The 18,349-nt window shown below is 37.9% G+C and overlaps 1 protein-coding gene across 12 annotated transcripts in view; it reads left to right on the top strand.

The window, feature by feature from the left end:
• The window catches only part of KDM4C (lysine demethylase 4C), a 451,156-nt gene that overhangs the window by 380,307 nt on the left and 52,500 nt on the right, over positions 1 to 18,349 (top strand). For 7 of the 12 annotated variants that reach the window (XM_063649532.1, XM_054502416.2, XM_063649536.1 and 4 more), the window contains one exon: positions 915 to 1,016. The exons of 4 other annotated variants lie outside the window; for them this stretch is intronic. In XM_063649532.1, coding sequence (XP_063505602.1) covers positions 915 to 1,016 — 102 coding nt within the window. Of the gene's footprint in view, positions 1 to 914; positions 1,017 to 2,219; positions 2,808 to 18,349 lie in introns of those variants that run through there. One more of the 12 variants, XM_054502419.2, reaches the window with a different exon arrangement.

The raw sequence follows: 18,349 nt of genomic DNA, 5'->3' as shown, positions 1-18,349 counted from the left end.
TTTTTTTGAGCTTATTTCTGGGAAAAGTGTTTGCAACCAAATAATATGAATTTAGCCATATTTCCATTGACCTGTCCTTGGCGAATGAAATCTTTCTTCTGTTTTAAATGCTTAGAAATATTATGACAGTGTAGAGATAGTTGATATGTCTTTGTTAGTTTTCCAGTTCACCATGATTGTTTTTGGCTACCAAATAGGAGGCTAAAGCATTGTCTAGATGCTCAGCTCTGCTAACTTGCCGCGCTTTGTTTTCCCTGAGAGACTTGGCCACAGGCTATTAGCAGCCTAACATGCTTGTCCTATGTCCCTAATAACCTCTTGTGAGCAGCTTGCCAAGTCGTCAGCATTGGCTTGTGGAGTCAAACACAGCAAATCTCCCAGCTCTTTGTAATGCTTTCAGCAATTTCCATTGACGTCTTGAGAGATATTTGATGTTTGTGGGCTGGGGCTCTGTGCAGATGTGAGTGAATGCGCAAATGTACAAAATGATGTCACCAACTGTCACATCTATTTTATTTGTCTTATTTTTTCATTGTTTCAGGTTCCAAGTTGCATATTCATTCATGCCCTTTCCATAGTTTCTTGAGTTGATGTCCTTTTGCTAAGAATAGTATTATGTATCCAGTAGAAAATACATTTTAGCAACTTTTAAAAATATATAGTAATAACACCTTACATGACTGTGGTGCCTTGCCCTTTACAGTGTGCAGTCAATAGGATTACCTCATTAGAGCATGTATATGAATGCATTTTGAGATGTGAACAAGGTCATGACCTCTGAAGTCAGAGTAGTTAGTGTTCACACTTAGATTCTGCCAGTAACAGATTGTGCAACCCTGTGCAAGTTCTTATTTCTGAGCCTCAGCTTCCTCATCTATAAAACATGGTATCCCACCTCACCATGTTGTTTTCAGTTCACAGCACAGAGTAAGCACTCAAAAAATGAAAGTTGTATTGCTACTACTACTTCTACTGCTGCTGCTGCTGGTGCTACAATCTTATGTGAACTGGGCCACGTGAGTAGTGTTTTTCCTGTTTCGAGGATAAGAAACCTAAGTTCAGAGAGGTTTAATTCCTTGCCCAAATAGATGCAGATAATGAGTGGCAGGTGCTGGAATGTAAATGCCTTTTTAGCTCGTACTCTATTATTTGGTGAATTCCAAACCCCAAACCTCAAATGGTGCTAGAGGTGTTCATCTGAAGCTTTGCTTGGGATCATACATTAGCGTTTTAATATTCCATAGCCCTGTGGTTACTGATGATTATATTGAAGTTGCTATTAAAGAGATCCAGGTGTTTAATCAGGACCTCATTCCTCTTAACTCTCATGTATGGTTCAGTCAGGTTTAGGTTACTAATGTGTTTCCTAAATGATGATGAAAAAGAAAATAGATGACTTTGAGGTGATTTAGAAACTACCATCTCCTACAGATCCACTTTCAGCTTGGTATACTTTGTAAAGACTGGGGAAAACATCATATAATTTACAACATCACGTGAGGCAGCTTTTCCTAATGAGGGAAAAATTTTAGTGTTCTTAAATTGCCTTTGCTACGTTTTCTAGGGGGAAGCACTGTTAGCACTGTACTTCCCAAGTATATTTCTAGTAGCTGTTACTTATCCATTCTTCTTCCATTCAACTCCAAGTACGGATTCCTCCCCAAAGTGTTTGGGAACTAACCAGAAGGAATTTATAGAATCTGGCAACTTTGGTTAAGAACATTGTGATTTGCCCCTATTGCTTTAAATGTTCTTTCCTTATCAAGCATAGAAAAGTTCAGATTCAATCAAATATTTCTCTTTGTGTAAACTGTCAATGCTAAGAGATATGCTTCTTAGAGCAGAAACTAGTTTGTCTGTGTTCTCAACCATGCATTGATTATTTGAAAGTAATGGGCAATTGCCGTATCATAGCAGTGAAAACTATAAAATTAAGTTCAGGCTAACTTGGCAGCCTGGCCCAGTTGTTTTACAGAATAGTGGAGGATGCCTGTATGATTGAGGTGAAATGAAGTATAAACCTACTGTTGCTTCAATAGAATCTCCATTTTTACTCACTTCAGGGTTTTTGATTCCCTTTTTTTTTATTTCTCCCAGTTATTTGCTATAAAGCATCCAAAAGGACCATTTTAAGGAAAATTCAACTATTCCATTAGTGTCATAAATTATTATTTTTTTAATTAATATATTTTTAAAGTAGTTCTCATTCTGTTCCACAGGCTGGTCTCAAACTCTTGAGCTCAAGAGATCCTTTAGCCTCAGCCTCCCAAAGTGCCGGAATTATAGGTGTGATCCACTGTGCCCAGCTAATTATTTTAAATATATGAGCTTATTCATTGTTTATTGAGCTTTGGATGTAAAATTATTTTGAATAATTGTATAAAATACATTATTCCATCAAGCAGTAAGCAGAGTTTATAATTTGAATAGGCAGTGCTTGAAAAAAATAGGGTAAAAATTCTTAAAGATGGGAAAAAGTGTGTCACAGGAAGTACACAGCTGATCCCTGTTATTTCAACCTAAATTTTTAGCATGTGTTTGCCAGCGTTTTTGTCGAACACCTTTGTTGAATGTCACTGCTGTGTTTCAGATGTAAGGTCTCCTTCATGTGTGCACATGAGTGTGTGCTCATCTGTCGGTGTGTGTAGTCATGCTGTCCGCTTCACCACCCTTTGCCATGATTTATTATAACCTAGTTTCTGGCTGTATTTCCAAAGGTTTCACTTGGATATATTCCTAACCCAGTTATCTGAATGTTGCACAGATGTTTGTAAGGAAAAGACAACACAATAAATAGTAGTTATGAAACTGGAAGCCTTGGACATGTATTTTTTCTTCAAAGCAAATAGTCAGCTACCTATACACTATATACTTCTGCAAAATATAGCACCACAGGGCCATCTCACGCTTGAGTAAACTAGACAGATGTCCTGTGGAAGGGATGCCTGAATAACAGAGATGAGAAAATGGCATGCAATGTTTTTTCCTGGAAAGTTACTTAGTAAACTTTCATATTAGGTTAGAATAATCTGCATATTTAGTGTAGCAGCACCAGAATCAATTGCACTTTGTTAATTCACTGCAATGAACATGGCCTCTTTATACATCTTATATGAGGTACATAGTGTTTTTTCTTAATATTCTTTCCTCTAGAAAAGTATGACATTTAAGTAGTATTCATAGCTTTAGAAACCTTAGAAGTCGTGGCTGTTAACATGGAGACAGATACCTATTTAAAAGAGAGGAAGAACATTTATAGAGAAAACACTGTATTGGTTAATTTATGTGATTTTGTGTATTTTTCCTTAAGTATTATTGTAGCTAGGTCATAAGCACAGGAAGTATTTATTGTTGTTGTTGTTGTTGTCTTTTTATTTCTATCAACTAGCATTTGGCTATCCATAGGAGCAGCTTGGTATAAATTTGTTAAAATAATTATCCGATGCTAGGGAGTGGGATTGGTGGAGAAGAGCGAGAACTAGTATTTATTGAGCATCTTTTATGTCAAGTGTGTAGGTGTTTCACATATGCATCTTATTCAGAGCAGTGTTTTTTGTATGCATAATGGAAAGCAGGGTGGGTAGGGTGGTTTCTGTTTTGGCACCTCCCGTTCTAGAAACTTGTCTAGGATCTTGTTATTCCACCATCTGGCCCTCTTCCATGTGTCTTCTAACACTCATCTCAGTAATACAACTGAGTCCTTGCTCAGCACTTACTGAATGCTTTTTTGTTTTTTATTTTTTTGGGACAGGGTCTTACTCTGTTGCCCAGGCTGGAGTGCAGTGGCATGATCTCGACTCACTGCAACCTCTGCTTCCTGGGCTCAAGTGATCCTCCCACCTTTGCCTCCCAAGCAGCTGGGACTACAGGTGTGCACCCCCATGTCCTGCTAATTTTTGTATTATTTGTAGAGACTGGGTTTTACCATGTTGCCCAGGCTGGTCTCGAACTTTTGGACTCAAGCGATCCAACCGCCTTGGCCTCCCAAAGTGCTGGGATTACAGGCATGAGCCAGCGCGCCCAGCCTGAATGCTTTTTCCAGCCTCTGGGTCTTTAGGCCAGCTCCCAGGCCAGTTTTATTGCAACTCCTTCCTGTCCTCATGAGGCAGGGGCTTAGGACAGGAGAGGACACCACAATACACAGAATCTGGTGAAGGGCTCAAAGGAAGGGCTCAAAGCAAGGGCTCTGTGGGTTAACCTATGACTATATAACTAATCTTGGGGTGATGATGGAGTGGGCTACCTCTCATTGCTAACAACAGTGAAACATTCTAGGCTTCAACAATGTGGAAAGATGGATGTTTGAGGCTCCCAAATTCTATACCCTAGAATAGTAGTTCTTATCCTGTATTGTATTGTATAGCATATTATGCTTTTAGTGTCTGTTATTGAGAAAATACTTAATGAAAAAAATAAGAATCAGTACACTTTTTTGTGAATTTATTAATTATAAAAGGGCAGGCAGTATTTCAGGTTGATTATGGATTGACAGGGAGAGACTCCAAAACACTCACTCCCACTGTAACATTCTCTTTTAATTAGCCAAGGATGCAGAATTGTAGCAGAAGTGGATTTGGTAAATAGGGTAGAAGTGAATGCAGCCTATCATAACAAAACTTCCCCCTGGGTCCTATTTCCCTAATGGGCATATGCAGTTGTATGTGTGTAGGCTGTTGCCAGATGTGAAACTAAAGATATATTTTTGCTGTACCACAGGATTTTATACTTGGGTCTCATTCAGGAAAACTGATTATCCATGCCTCTCATTTTAATAAAATTTTTATAAACATGAAGATGCCCTAGTTCTTAAACTGAAATCAAGGTCAACAATACTATATAGTCAACTAGGGGAAGAAAGTAGTTCTGTTCCCAGGTGGGTACCTGAACAATATCTCTCTTCAACTTTCTAGAATTTTTAGAAAGCCTGTTTTCCTCCAGAGCCTACCCCTGATTCTGGTTTATACATTTCAATCCAATTCGTTCCAACAGGATTTTTATTTGGAAGGCCAGAATTACATTTCACCATATACGCATTTCACTATATTGTGCCCCTTGGATGTAAGATGGGTGGTCATATGATTGTGTTTTTGTAATTAAGCAGCATTCAGCTAATTTATATCAGTGGGTAGGACTTTGCTTAGCTATACTTTATGTTACTTGACTCTTTTAAACATCATCATGGTTTGTAGCCTTTTATGAGCCCATTGCGTACCAGTTGACCAAAATTTTCTTCTTGATGTTCTTGCTCCCCTTGGACCTTTTGGAGCCTCTTCTAGGTGACTGCTTTATTTCTAATTTTAAACCACTTTTAAATGGTTTGGCTGTGTCCCCACCCAAAATCTCATCTTGAATTATAACCCCCATGTGTCAAGGGCAGTCCAGGTAGAGGTAATTGGATCATGGTGGCAGTTTGTCTCACAAGATCTGATGGCTTTATAAAGGGCTTTCCCCTTCACGCAGCACTCATTCTCTCTCCTGCTGTCCTGTGAGGAGGTGCCTTCTGCCTGAGGCCTCCCCAGCCATGTGGAACTATGAGGCAATTAAACCTCTTTCCTTTATAAATTACCTAGTCTCGGGCGGTTCTTTATAGCAGCATGAGAATGGACTAATCCACACTTCTAGACATCTTTGAAACTATCTTTGTTTTTTTCTCAGTGGGAAATGCCAAAGTTATCTTAGTTTCTATTGTACCAAACTGGGAATCAGTGATTCATCAAAGAGCCCTGGTTCTTTTTTATGGGAGCTCTACTAGAGACCAAATTTGCCATGAAAGGTGCACATTACCATGTTTTGTTTCATTTGAATGCTGGCTAATTTAGTACTAGAGCCACTTTAGTGACAGAGCAGATAAATAGTATTTTTTTTCAAATGGTTCAGGGTTCATGTTGATATATCCAATTCTCCTGGCTTTAATAAATTTATTTTTATATTTTCTAACTTGAGGGCTTATTAATGCAATTTCTCCTTTCTTAAGTGATGCCTAAAGATTTGGACCTGTTTTTCTAAAATTCTCTTAACTCTTCCTGGGTTTGTATGGTTTAGTGGGTGGGAATGAGGTATGGGTTGGGCCTACCACCCTCTCATCCTCTGTGTGCTTGGATCCAGAGCCTGATTACGGTGCACATACTCTTCCACAGGGGGCCTCTGCTTTTCAGGTCTCTTTCTTTAAGAGCAAAGTTTACAGTTCCTTTGAAGACAGTTTCCCACATTTGAAAATATTTTAAACCTATTGAAGAAGGGATGAAAGTGGGGTAGAAATCTCAGAAACTGACTTCATCCCAAGATTTTTAAACCGACCTGAAACCAAGGAAAATACAGCCACTTTTCTAAGACTTGCAGTATTGGAGAGAAACTGATAACTAATATGGCAACTATACTGTTTGCTTTCCCTTTCTTATCCCAGCACTTGTTTGGCCAGATCATCAAAAATATGGCTTAGCACAAACATTAGTTATGGAGAACTTTAGACTGCCTTAAAACTGTTCAGTTCAATATATGTAGGGACCATGAAGCATCCTGGAAGTAAATGTAACTTTTTTTCTTTAAACTTCTCCGTCCTACTTCATTCCTGCTGACCAGACTTCATTCACACAAGTGTGTCAAGCAAACTTTTTTTTTTTTTTTGATGAGACAGTGGTGGGAAACATTTATTTAATACAATGTGATAAGCTGCGTTCTAAAGGCTTTTCAGATATTAACTTATTTAATCTTCAATATCCCATTCATGGTAGGTATAGGTTGAGCATCCAAATCCACAATGCTCCAAAATCTGAAACTTTTTGAGTACCAACATGACACACAAAGGAAATGCTCATTTAAGCATTTCAGAATTCACAATTTAAGATTTGGGAAACTAAGTCAGTAAGTATAATGCAGACACTCTAAAATTCAAAAAATTCTGAAATAATTCTGCTCTCAAGCATTTTGGATGAGAGCTGTGCAACCTGTACTATTATTATCTTTTAATTTTTTTTTTTAACAGATGAGGAAACGGAAACAGAGTGAGTTTACGTTTATATAACTTGCTGTAAATTATACAGGTAGTAGGTGGAAGAGCCAGGATACAAAGCCAGGCAATCTGACTCAGAGTCTAGGGTGTTCTAAGCACAGGGAATAGTGTGTGCACAAACTTCCTCAAAGGCCTGGTATATCTGAGGAGGGCTGAAGAGTTCAGTGTTACTGGGTCTAAGACATGTCAGGTTTACGGGGGAGTCAGGATGGAGTGGTGAGTGCGAAGATGAAGCTGGTGAAGTAGATTGGGTAATCAGAGTGTGAGGACTGTCTTTCATAAAAAGTGAAACCCCCTTTTTATATGTCCCTGAATTAAAATTTAAAAAATCTTCTCTCATCTTCAAGTTAGGGAAATGTTCTTAGCTAAACAAGGATCTGTTTTTAGGGACGAGGTGAGGGACAGGAAGGATTATCCTTTCTAGAGGAGATGGGTCATGGTGAGGAGAAGATTGTTTTGGGGAGGCTTCCGGGGAGCAAGACCCACAGGTACTCAGTTCACCCCTTGGTGGGGTGCAAACATGTTACCCAATAGCTGTCTCTCACATGCACCCACACGCACAAAGTGGGTCGTGCTGAAACCAGGCAGGAGAGGCTATTATTTATCTTGTTTCAAGAGTTCCTCAAAGTAGGGAAGATTAAAAAGAAAAAAGAGTTTCTCATTTAGGCATTACTCTTGAGACTTTCCTTCATCCATGTTCCCCGGGGGATTCCTTGAACTCCTTTGCCACTGCTTCAGGCAAATTTAGGGGAGTTCTGCTTTATTCTACAGTGGATGGTCCCACGCGAGGTTTATGTGTGAGGCAGTATTAGGAAGCTCAGTCTTGAGGCCAAGTAGGAGTGGATTAGAGAGTAGAAGGGATTGATTAGAGACAGGGAGCTGATGCTCCAGAGAGGGTGAGAAGAAACAGAGACCTGGATTTCCACCATGGCCATGTCCCAGGATGAGGAGAAGGGTCTTGATTATGAGGACACTTTGGAGGTGGAATTATAGGCCTTGGTAAATCAGATGTAGTAGGGAATGGAGAGAGAAGACCCCAAGGGACAACCAGTTAATTTAGAACTGATTATGAGGAAGAATTTTGCCTAATATCACTTTCAGTGTGCCCATCTAATGCCAGTGAGCTTGCCCTGGCCACCACAGGGCTGATACATCAAATGTAGCTATGGGTTGAATCTATCCTTTCAATTTCCTTTTTATTTTCCCTCACTTCGTCTGGAGCTCACTTCCATGGCTTGATACTGTCTTCCTTTAGTTTCTGCTTTCTCCTTTTCATAAAGTGAACCAGAATTTAGCTAACACTTATCTCACAGTGATCTGAATGGTGTCATTTCCACAAATCCTCATAGTGTCTCTAAGATCCTGGGTGTCTTTATGTTTTGCTGATGACAGAATTGTTTTTCCTTTAACAATTTGGATATTGCAAACTAAAATTCTGTTTAACAAAGTTTGTTTTGACCAGCTATACTCTTTTTTTTCCTCAGACTTCTACATAATCATCTTGTTTTTGTATATGATTTGTTTCTTCTACATAAGCTTTTTAACAAATGGCCTGCTGAATTTGCAGTGTTATTATTGACAAAGAGAGATTTCTGACGAAAGCAAAGGGATGGAGTAATGAGAATTCTTAGCAAGGATTTAAAAAAATACTACAGCGATTCAAACCTGAATCTGATCAATATTCCTAAATCTAACACACATTTTTTAAAAGAAATCCCTCACCTTTCTATCAATAGAAGGGTTTTGTTGAGCTCTCTCTCCACTTATCCCAGATGATGGAAAGTGAAGGTTAGATTTGCCTGGAAGGAGGAATATTTAGCACAGACCTTTTAGAATATTTACATTCAGAACCTATCTTTCTCTTATTCACATTATCAGGTAAAGCCAGAGAAGATAAAATTTTTCTTAATTTTGCTAGGAAATTTAAATATATCCCATTAAACATTTTTGAACCCTATTCAGAACCCCCTAATTTGTTTTCCCACTGCTGATCTTTAGCCATTTCCATAGGAAGGGCTGGGTCAGTGAGCATCATGCTTCTCTCCCTGTGCTTTCCATTGATAGAGCAAGGGCTTAAGGAGAGCCGCTGCAAACCCCCATGCTCACAACAGCCTCAGCGTACTCTACGAAAGAAGGCAAGAGAGTTTAAGGTGATTTTGGAAAGATTACTCTAAAAATGGTTGAACTCTAGGATATTCTTCGTGCTAATGAAAAATAATTTCTTGAGCATTTGATGAGCTCCTATTATGTTGATCAATCGTCAAAGTCTGGGAAACGAGCTTCAGAGGACTGGTACTTCTCAGAATTCTGGATTCATGAAGACTTGTGCTGGAGAGCATCAGGAGTTGCCAGCATCTAGGAGTGTGGTGTATTCAAAACAATCTTGACTCCAGGCAGTCCTGCATTCAGGTTCCTGCTCTGCTTCTTTACTGCTTGCCACTTAGAACCGTGCTGAAGTCCTGTTGAGAGACTTACCCATATCTTAAAGCCCTGATAAATACTGCTGTGAGGCCAAATGGTACATCCCAGGATGAACATATGAAATTGCTGTTTTATAGGTTAAAACTGGTTTAATACCAGCAATTTCATATTATTTGATATAAAACATATTCAGAGGAGAGGGGCTGCTACCATACTATTCCTTATTCTGTTTTCTGGGGAGAGATCCTTTAGGCCTGGTTCATGGTAGTTAACATCTTGTAGTTTGGGAAGCACCTGTAAAATCTCTCTGCAGCTATACTACTTGGCTTTATTCTGGAAAGAGCTGACATTGTGCCTGTCAGCTAGGAATTCATGTTCCTGAGTCTAGTCACCCTCAGGGACAAAAACACAAAATTTTATCTGTTCTGATATGTATATGGGTACATTGAGAAATTAATAACAATTGATAACGTTTTAAACTTAATTAGAATGAAGGGAATTAGCACCTATTTAGTTATGAATAATCACAGCAATGTATTCGCATTTTCATTAGTAAAACTTAATAGCTTTCATCTCTCTCAAAATACAGTTTTAGTTTTGTGTGGAATAATGTGGTTTCAGGAAAAATATTTACCTGAATTTTTTATTCTGTCCTTATGAAACTGCAAATTGACCCTGATTTTTAAAAAATTCAAGACAAAGGCATTTTGGTGTAGGTGTTTGGTTTTTATCACAAAAGCAGACCCATCAGAATGGGTGGGTCAGAAATATTTACATGGGACACTTGATACTTGACAACTTCAAGGGCCAACTTACTGAGGAAAATCAACTCTTCCAATCCAAGGACCACCTATTTGGTTATTTTTTTTTTTCATAGATAAGGTGTATTTTCATGTAAAATGCTTGCTTGCTTTTGCACAGAATTAATATTTCTTGGTTCCCAGGAAATTTTAAGCTTTTCAGCAGTTTGTACTTTTTAAAAAAAATAAGGCATGCAGAATCGTCTGATAGCTTAAGAAAATTAAGTAGTGACACTAATCTCATATTTTAATATTGGTATTAGAGTCAAGCATCATAGATACAGTAGAAAAATATAAATGGAATGTGTCAACAGACACACAACAGCAAAGGGTGTTTGACATTCCAGCATCTTGTAATGCGTAAGAGGTAGGATATTCAATTCCTTCATGTAGAAAACAGTAATTAGATGCCATAGCCATAATGAAATCCTTAGATACTGACAAAATGTAATGAAAGTATATTTTTAAGACTATTAACTGCAAGCAATAGAAAAGGCAATTAAATGAAATAACTTCCAATATTTCTAACTAAAAGGGCTACTCTCCAAGTCTTGATTGTATGTCCACTTTCAACAAATATGATACACAAAACTCTGGATTAGCTCAAAAGTCCTCATGAAGCCTCTTGGCAGGAAGCCAGTGATTCCAGAGGAATGCCTTATCTTCTTTGTCATGTCCTTCCATGGAATATTGGAGCATCCTGGGCTCTGCACATTTCTCACATACAAGTCAATACCTCTTTTCTTTCCAGGGAAAACGGGTAGTTTCTTGACCATTGCCAGTCAGAAGTTGGCATCTTTTCATCTTGAAGTGTCACATGTCCTTTCTTGTCTTCTCATCCTACACTGGTATAGTGGGTCAGTGAAATTATAATGTCTGAAGAAACGTAAGAAATTCCTGTTTCTTCTGGAATGATATTCTGAAATGTCATTTTGGCTCTCTCAGCCATTACTGGGAAGACCTGGCACTCGCACGCTTTTGCTTGGAGCAGGAGGCAGGGAGAAGTGAAACTTTCTTCTTTGCAAGCATCAGATACCTTAATGAGTTATTTTCCATTTTGTTTGTCCCTCCTTGAGTGGGCCTTTTAGTTAAGTTTGTTCACCTTTCCCCATACATTTCTCAGGAAGTAGAAGAAAATACAAAATTTGGAAATCCTTAAATTCAACAACTTTTAATTATACCTTAAAATGTCATGTTTATTACATATTTGGAGAACAGAGCAGTGTCCTTACTCTATCTGAGAAAGTAACTTTAATTGAGGTTATGTGGACCACCTAAGGTTATATGGACCTTAGGTGATCAAGAACAGGAGGGCTGCAGGCAGGAAACTAGGAAGGATGCAGTTACCATTAGAGCACCCCAGTTCTTTCCCATCCTGCCCCCATGTGAACCGCATAACATACCTCTCTTTCATGCACAGTGCTGGGTACATGGGTCCACTCAATTAACACTAGACAATCTGACAGATGGATTTAGTTTGCTGATTAATACTGGACTTTAAACAGTTTGTGGATTTATCCCTTTTGAGTAACATTGGCAAGATAGGCAGAATCTGCACTCCTGCTGTGGATGTGATGGACATTGGAAAGCTTTTGGCTGACTTCCCTTTCACTGTACCTTTAGTTGCTTCTCCTGAAGTCCAGAGAAACCTAGGAAGTTTGTGTTTTCTCTTTCTCTGTCATTCTTTCCTCATGTAAGCAGTGTGTCTTTATAGGCACAATTACCTCTTCCTCTCTAATTTTGTCTCCTGCTCAAAATGACCACCCATCTTTATTGGGGACAGTGTATCAATGTAGATAAGAGTTACAAAAGTATAATAATAACTAACATTTGTATAGTGTCTTTTATAGTTACACGTAGTACATTATCTCATTTGATGTTCATAGAAAACTTGTGTGTGGTACATATTATGATTATACCCATGTGACAGATTATGAAATTGAATTTCAGAGAGGTTCAACAGTCTTCAAAAGTTATAGAACATTCAGGTTGTCAGAATCAGAGCACATGGCATTTCATTTGGATTGTGCTGTTTTAGTAGTCATTTTTCTGGTTTGAGACTATGACTTGGATTTGTTTACATGGTATTATGATTTACCTGGACTTCCTTCTTGGTGGTACAGAAAATCTGTTAAACTATTTAATTAATCTGTTTTGCTTTGGGTTACCTTGTTCAATAACAAAATATTTGCATCTGTTTTAGTGTGTTTAACCCATTCACCAACTGTAATTGAGAGTCAGAAATCGTTATAGGTAGGAGTTACCATTGAGTGATACCCTGTGTCGCTTGCTTCTCTCATTTCAAAGTGTCCCATCAGATGTCATTTAAAGGAAATATTATCTTATTGTTGAGTAAATGCTTTCCTTCTCATTTTATTCTCTCCAAATTGTAATTCCTCCAACTTTGTTATTTTATTTTCAACATTGCTTTGAGTATTTTAGGTTCTTCACATTTTTGTATAAATTTTAGAATCATCTTGTTAATTTCTACACACACACACACACACACACACACACACACACACACTGCTGTTAATGATTGAGATTGTGGGAATATATTGCTCTTCCTAAATTATATTGTTGGCACCCAAGAAGCCTGAAGAACTCCTGAAATAAAAAAGCCCAAGGCAGAACTTCTAGGGCCTAGCATCTGGGTACTCACTGATTCTCTAGCAACAGTAATGAAATCGGTTGTGACTGTAGGCGAAGCTCATGCCAGGTTTTAGCTTAGCAGTGGCCCACTACCAGCTCCACCAGTCTAACTAATGTGAACTCTCATCTCTGCTCTTTATGAATTAAGTTGCTTACTAGTTAGAATACGTAGCAAGCAGGTGGTGTGTTCCTGTTGAGAGGTTTACACATTAACACAGTGAGGCAAAGATTCTGCTATATCTAAAGATGGTTCTCTCTTCCCAGTTCTCTTCACTTACCAAACAGGGCCACTACCTCTGAGGTGAGCTCATGATTCAGATGGAAAAAAATTAGTTTTTTCTCAGCATCTAATGCAGCCTGTTGTTTGTGCTCCTACAGACATTAAAGTGAATAAGACCTTAAATCTGCTGGGAAACTGCTTACCACCATTTCCCACTGTATTATATGTTTGTAATTAAAAACCCATGAGAAATAAAAGTACACGTGAACATACAGACATGTGGAAAATTAAATACTTGTGACGTTTTGATGAGTCATATGTGTATTTGTGCTGTAAGAACAAGTATTTCTTCACGAAGCCCCAGGGATTTAGGTTTTTCTGGGCAGAGGATTTTTACCTGGCTCTTGTAATTTACAAAGAAAGCTTTCACTATGACAAGGCAAGTTTAGATGAGTGGTTCCTGCTGCATACCTTTGGTAAAAGAAGAACAGTTTGTATTGATTTATTTATTGCAATCCTTGTAGAAATTTTTATCAGATGGATACTTTGAAAAAATACAATAATAATATTTCACAGGTTATTAGTTCATAGAAATTAAGGATAAATAACAAAGTTGAGTTGGTGAAAGGGTCATCGCATACACATGGAAACGTGCTCTTTGGCCTGTACATCGGCTAAGTTACTTAGTTTGATTTCTTCACCTGTTCAGCCTTGCTGGCGCTGTGGGTTTCTACGTACATTATTGCATTTGGATTTACACCCTTTATTAACATCATATGTAGATAGAGAACCCAGTTGGGGATTTTCCCAAGATGACATGTCCGCCCGTGACTCATCCTGCTAGATGTTGGGTGACCCTCCTTCCAGATGTAAACACAGGTCAGCCTTGCCAGGTCTGATAAGAGACTACCTATACGGCCAAAGCAAAGAATCTTCCCTTATTCTACCTCACAAAAGCCCTTCCCCCTGTGCTCTTGACCTAGAGATTAACTGTTCTCTCTCTGGTCTGTCAAAAACTCAGTGGGGAGAAATGATATTTAAGAATGCAGTGCATATGTCCACTTGAGTATTTAAGTTAGATTCCTGTGTCAGGTTAGGCCACCAAAAAATTACCTATTTTAGCTTCCATAACTTAACCCTTCATAAGGTGCCTTCATTGAGTTTCATTTTATTACTGTGTCTTTTTAGTGACGTATATACAAACACCATTATATAAATAGCATTGTTGCCATTTTCCTAAGTCTACTGTTAAAAGATTGGCTACTGCATCATTAAATATTCCAGGTGATAAAATCTTTTTAATAATTATGAAGAAAAATTTGTGTCTTAGAAAATGGGAAAAAATACTATTTTCTTTCATTAATTCTAGCACAAATTTAACAGTTCTGTCAATCTTGAGCATAGGCAGAGATTGCATTAACAGTTTTTGTAACTCTGTCTACAATGGAAATCATATTACCGTTTTAACAGAAATTTAAAAAATATTATTTATGCTCATCAACAACTTTGTAATCAGGATATTAATAGTTGTTAGACCTACCTTTGGATATTAGTATTTAATGCATTATTTTAGAAGCATATTTATTTTTCCTTCCCAGTCAGGGAACCAAAAAGGAAAAAGAAAAAAAAAAGAAAGAAAAACAAGTTTATTTTTCTAATATAATTATTTGTTTGTAATCTTCTGTGTTTATTTTATGCATTTGAAAACATAGTTCTGAGTAGGGCTTCACAAAGTAGCCAGAGAGGTCCCTGGCACATATTCCAGCAGCCTTCCTGGGGTGGTGCATGTGTACTTCCTGGCAGCCTCCGGCCTGGTTCAGATGTTTACCTGCATTTTCTTTTCTGGAGGGCCTCTTCCTTCCCTGATCTGAGCTCTCTTAATACCTTGCATTATGATCAGCCATGTCTGTCTCTCTTACTAGTATGTGAGCTATTTGAGAGAAGGGACTCTCTCATTATTTTATTTTTATTCTTAGCACCTAGGAATGTGCCTTATTTGTAGTGAGCCATTAGTAATTTCTTATTTAAATGCCACTTTTTTTTAACCCCATCCCATTCTAGTATTGCTCTTCCTCGTGGCATTGATTGACAGCTTGTTCTTGGCATTTTGGCTCAGAGTTCACTGCTGTAGAATGCTCATCAGGCAAGGAATGATGAATTTTTTTTTCATTGGATTTTCTCAATGCTAACTTTAAATTTTTTAAAGTCAGCCTTTTGGATGTTGTGCCTTTGATGAAGCAGTCCAGGTATTAGGAACATACTTTCCTCCTTCTTCAGGTTGTAATCATTGGTAGTTAGCTGTCTTTTGTTTGAAATTTGGCTATTTATTTCAACATTGGTAGCCTTAGGAAAGCTAGAGAGTTTTCTTATAAGGGCCTGTATAATTTCCAAGTTCACACTTGATTGAAGGCAGCATGGTATCAGTGGAGAGAAAACTCTTCTACATTTAAACAATTGGATATTATTATTAGTGCTGTCCCTTAGAGGTGGCTTAGGATGATGGAAAGGACAGGTATAGTAATGAATTCCAAAAAGACCTCATTAGTTTTTTTCTTAATACAGCCCCAAACCTGAGAATGAAATTATTTATTTGATTGAAACAACATGTCTTTGGAATCAGTGGTGATTATTAAAAACAAAGTAAAAGTGCAATTTTTTTCTTATATCACATTTGCCTTAAATATGAGATGTAGGTAAGTCAGATGAAATTTTATGACCAAATTTTTATCATTTCACTTTACAAAGTGTTCATTCTCTCAAGTCTTTCTTACATCATATTTACTGAACTGAAGAATAAATGTTGGAGATGATGTTTTCTTCCTAACTCACTTGGTCAGCTGTTCTTTGTTTTTGTTTTTAGAATATCAGTTGAATAGTTCTGACTATACATGGGCTGGCTGATATTTAAGGAATTTTTAAAAATTGGAAGGACTCTTAGTTTTTTACATGTAGTATTTCAGGAATTATTAAATATATAATCCATGAAAAATACAGAGAAACACATAAAGAAGTACTAAATAAATCCCATTACCCAGAGTTGTACATTACTAACATTTTGGTATATATTTTCTCAGTGTTCCTTTTTTCTAGGCATACATATCTGCATGAGTGACACATCATCACAAGATTTAGCGGTTTAAACCAGTGATAACTATTTAGCTCATGATTCTGTAGGTCATCAATTTAGGCTAGGCTTGGCTGAGGGGTTCTTCTGGTCTAAGCTATGCTGCCTCATGCATCTGTGGTCAGCTGCAGAATAGCTTGTCTGATCTTGGCTGGGTTCTCTCACAGGTTTATGGCCTGTGGGCAATGTGATCTCTCATCTCCAACAGGGTAACTTGGGCTTGTTCACACAGCAGAGTCCGAGGTTCTTAGAGAGAAAGAGAAGTATTCAAGCCCTCTTGAACAAAAGACTACGAATCTATGTACCATTACTTCTGCTATATTCTTTTGGCCAGTGCAAGCTAAGCCACAGTCTAGCCCAGATTCAAAGGGTGGGAAATAAACTTCAGTCCCTGATAGGGAGAACTACAAAGTCATATGCACAGGATGTGAAAACGGGGAGGAGTGAAGATTTTTGGGCAATTTGGAAATTTACCACAGTGTACATGTGTGTATACATATGTGTACGTAGATGAAAAGTGAGAGCATATACATTCTGCATTTCTATCACCAGACATGCTCCAAATCCAAGTTACTAATCCAACCCTGTGGGTATATTGGGGAAAGTAAATAAATCTTACGTGGGAAGTGCCTCAACAAGTATCTAGAACAATACCTTCCATTCAATCAATGGAAGGCTTAAAAAAAAAAAAAAAGGAAATGTAATTTCTTTAGACCACTGCTTGAATTCTGTTGGTGTTACTTCCTGGTTGGCTTTATTTCCTCGCTCATGTTTTTCTATGTTTACTTCCTGGTTTTATTTCTTCACTCATTTTTTCCCATGCTTATTTTCTGGTTGGTTTTATTTCCTTTTCTTTCCATGTTTATTCTTTTGGTTGATGGTCTGGAGCACCTATGTTGTATTAGTCTGTTTTCGCATTGCTATAAAGAACTACCTGAGGCTGGGTAGTTATAAAGAGAAGAGGTTTAATTTATAAATTAAATTTATAAATTTATAAATATATAAATTTATAAATTTATAAAGAGAAGAGGTTTAATTGACTTATGGTTCTGCAGGCTGTACAGGAAGCATGGATGGGGAGGCCTCAGAAAACCTACAGTCATGGCAGAAGGCAAAGGGGAAGCAGCTCATCTTATATGGTCTGAGCAGGAGGAAGAGATAGCAGTGGGAGATGACACACACACACACACACACACACACACACACTCTCTCTCTCTCTCTCTCTCTCTCTCTCTGTCTCTCTCACACACACACACACACACACTCTCTCTCTCTCTCTCTCTCTCTCTCTCTCTCTCTCTCTCAAACAGCCAGATCCCATGAGAACTCTATCACAAGACAGCACTAGGGAGATGGTGCTAAACCATTAGAAACCACCCCCATGATCCAGTCATCTCCCACCAGGCCCCACCTCCAATATTGGGGATTCCAATTCAACATGAGCTTTGGGTGGGGACACAGAGCCAAACCATATCACACGTCATGGGAGAGCACTGCTCTAGACTACTTCTAAACTGTTCTGAGATCTTGGAAAAGTCACTTGACTTTGCCAAGAGTGTCAGTAGATGTTACATCATCTATTTATTCAAAATAAAAACTACCTCACAAAATTATTGGGAGAATTTAATTACCTCATGTATATGGACATATGCTGGAAACTCTAGATGTGTTATTGTTCCTAGGAATTATTTATGCTTTTATGGAATGTCTATAACGTTTTTTTACTTAACATTTTGGTCGTATCCCCAGCATCTCTAACTGGCCCTACCATTTTTTAAAATGACATGTATATTTTTTTAAGCCACTGTTGGTTCATTTCTGCTTAGTTCATATTAAAGAAAATTCAAGTTTTACAGCCTTAGCTTACACACTAATCTTCAGAACACCATAGCCATTTCTTTAATCTGATGGATGCCCTCGCATGATGCCTGTCTTCTCTGATCAGAAATGACATTCTTAACATCAATGGATTCTTAGACTTTTCTGACAGGAAATACTTTTGAGGATATATAATCAGTTATGGGGTATGCTTGTCAATACATTTTTCCTGCAAAAATAAATCAGAAATCCTATCAAAATAGCATTATGAAAGAATCCATTTCCCTTAGTACTCCTCATGAAAT

This window comes from Pongo pygmaeus, chromosome 13 (genome assembly GCF_028885625.2).
Source record: "Pongo pygmaeus isolate AG05252 chromosome 13, NHGRI_mPonPyg2-v2.0_pri, whole genome shotgun sequence".
Taxonomy (NCBI): Eukaryota; Metazoa; Chordata; class Mammalia; order Primates; family Hominidae; genus Pongo; species Pongo pygmaeus.
The sequence above is the reverse complement of the archived record's forward strand: the minus strand, read 5'-3'. Positions and strand labels throughout refer to the sequence as shown.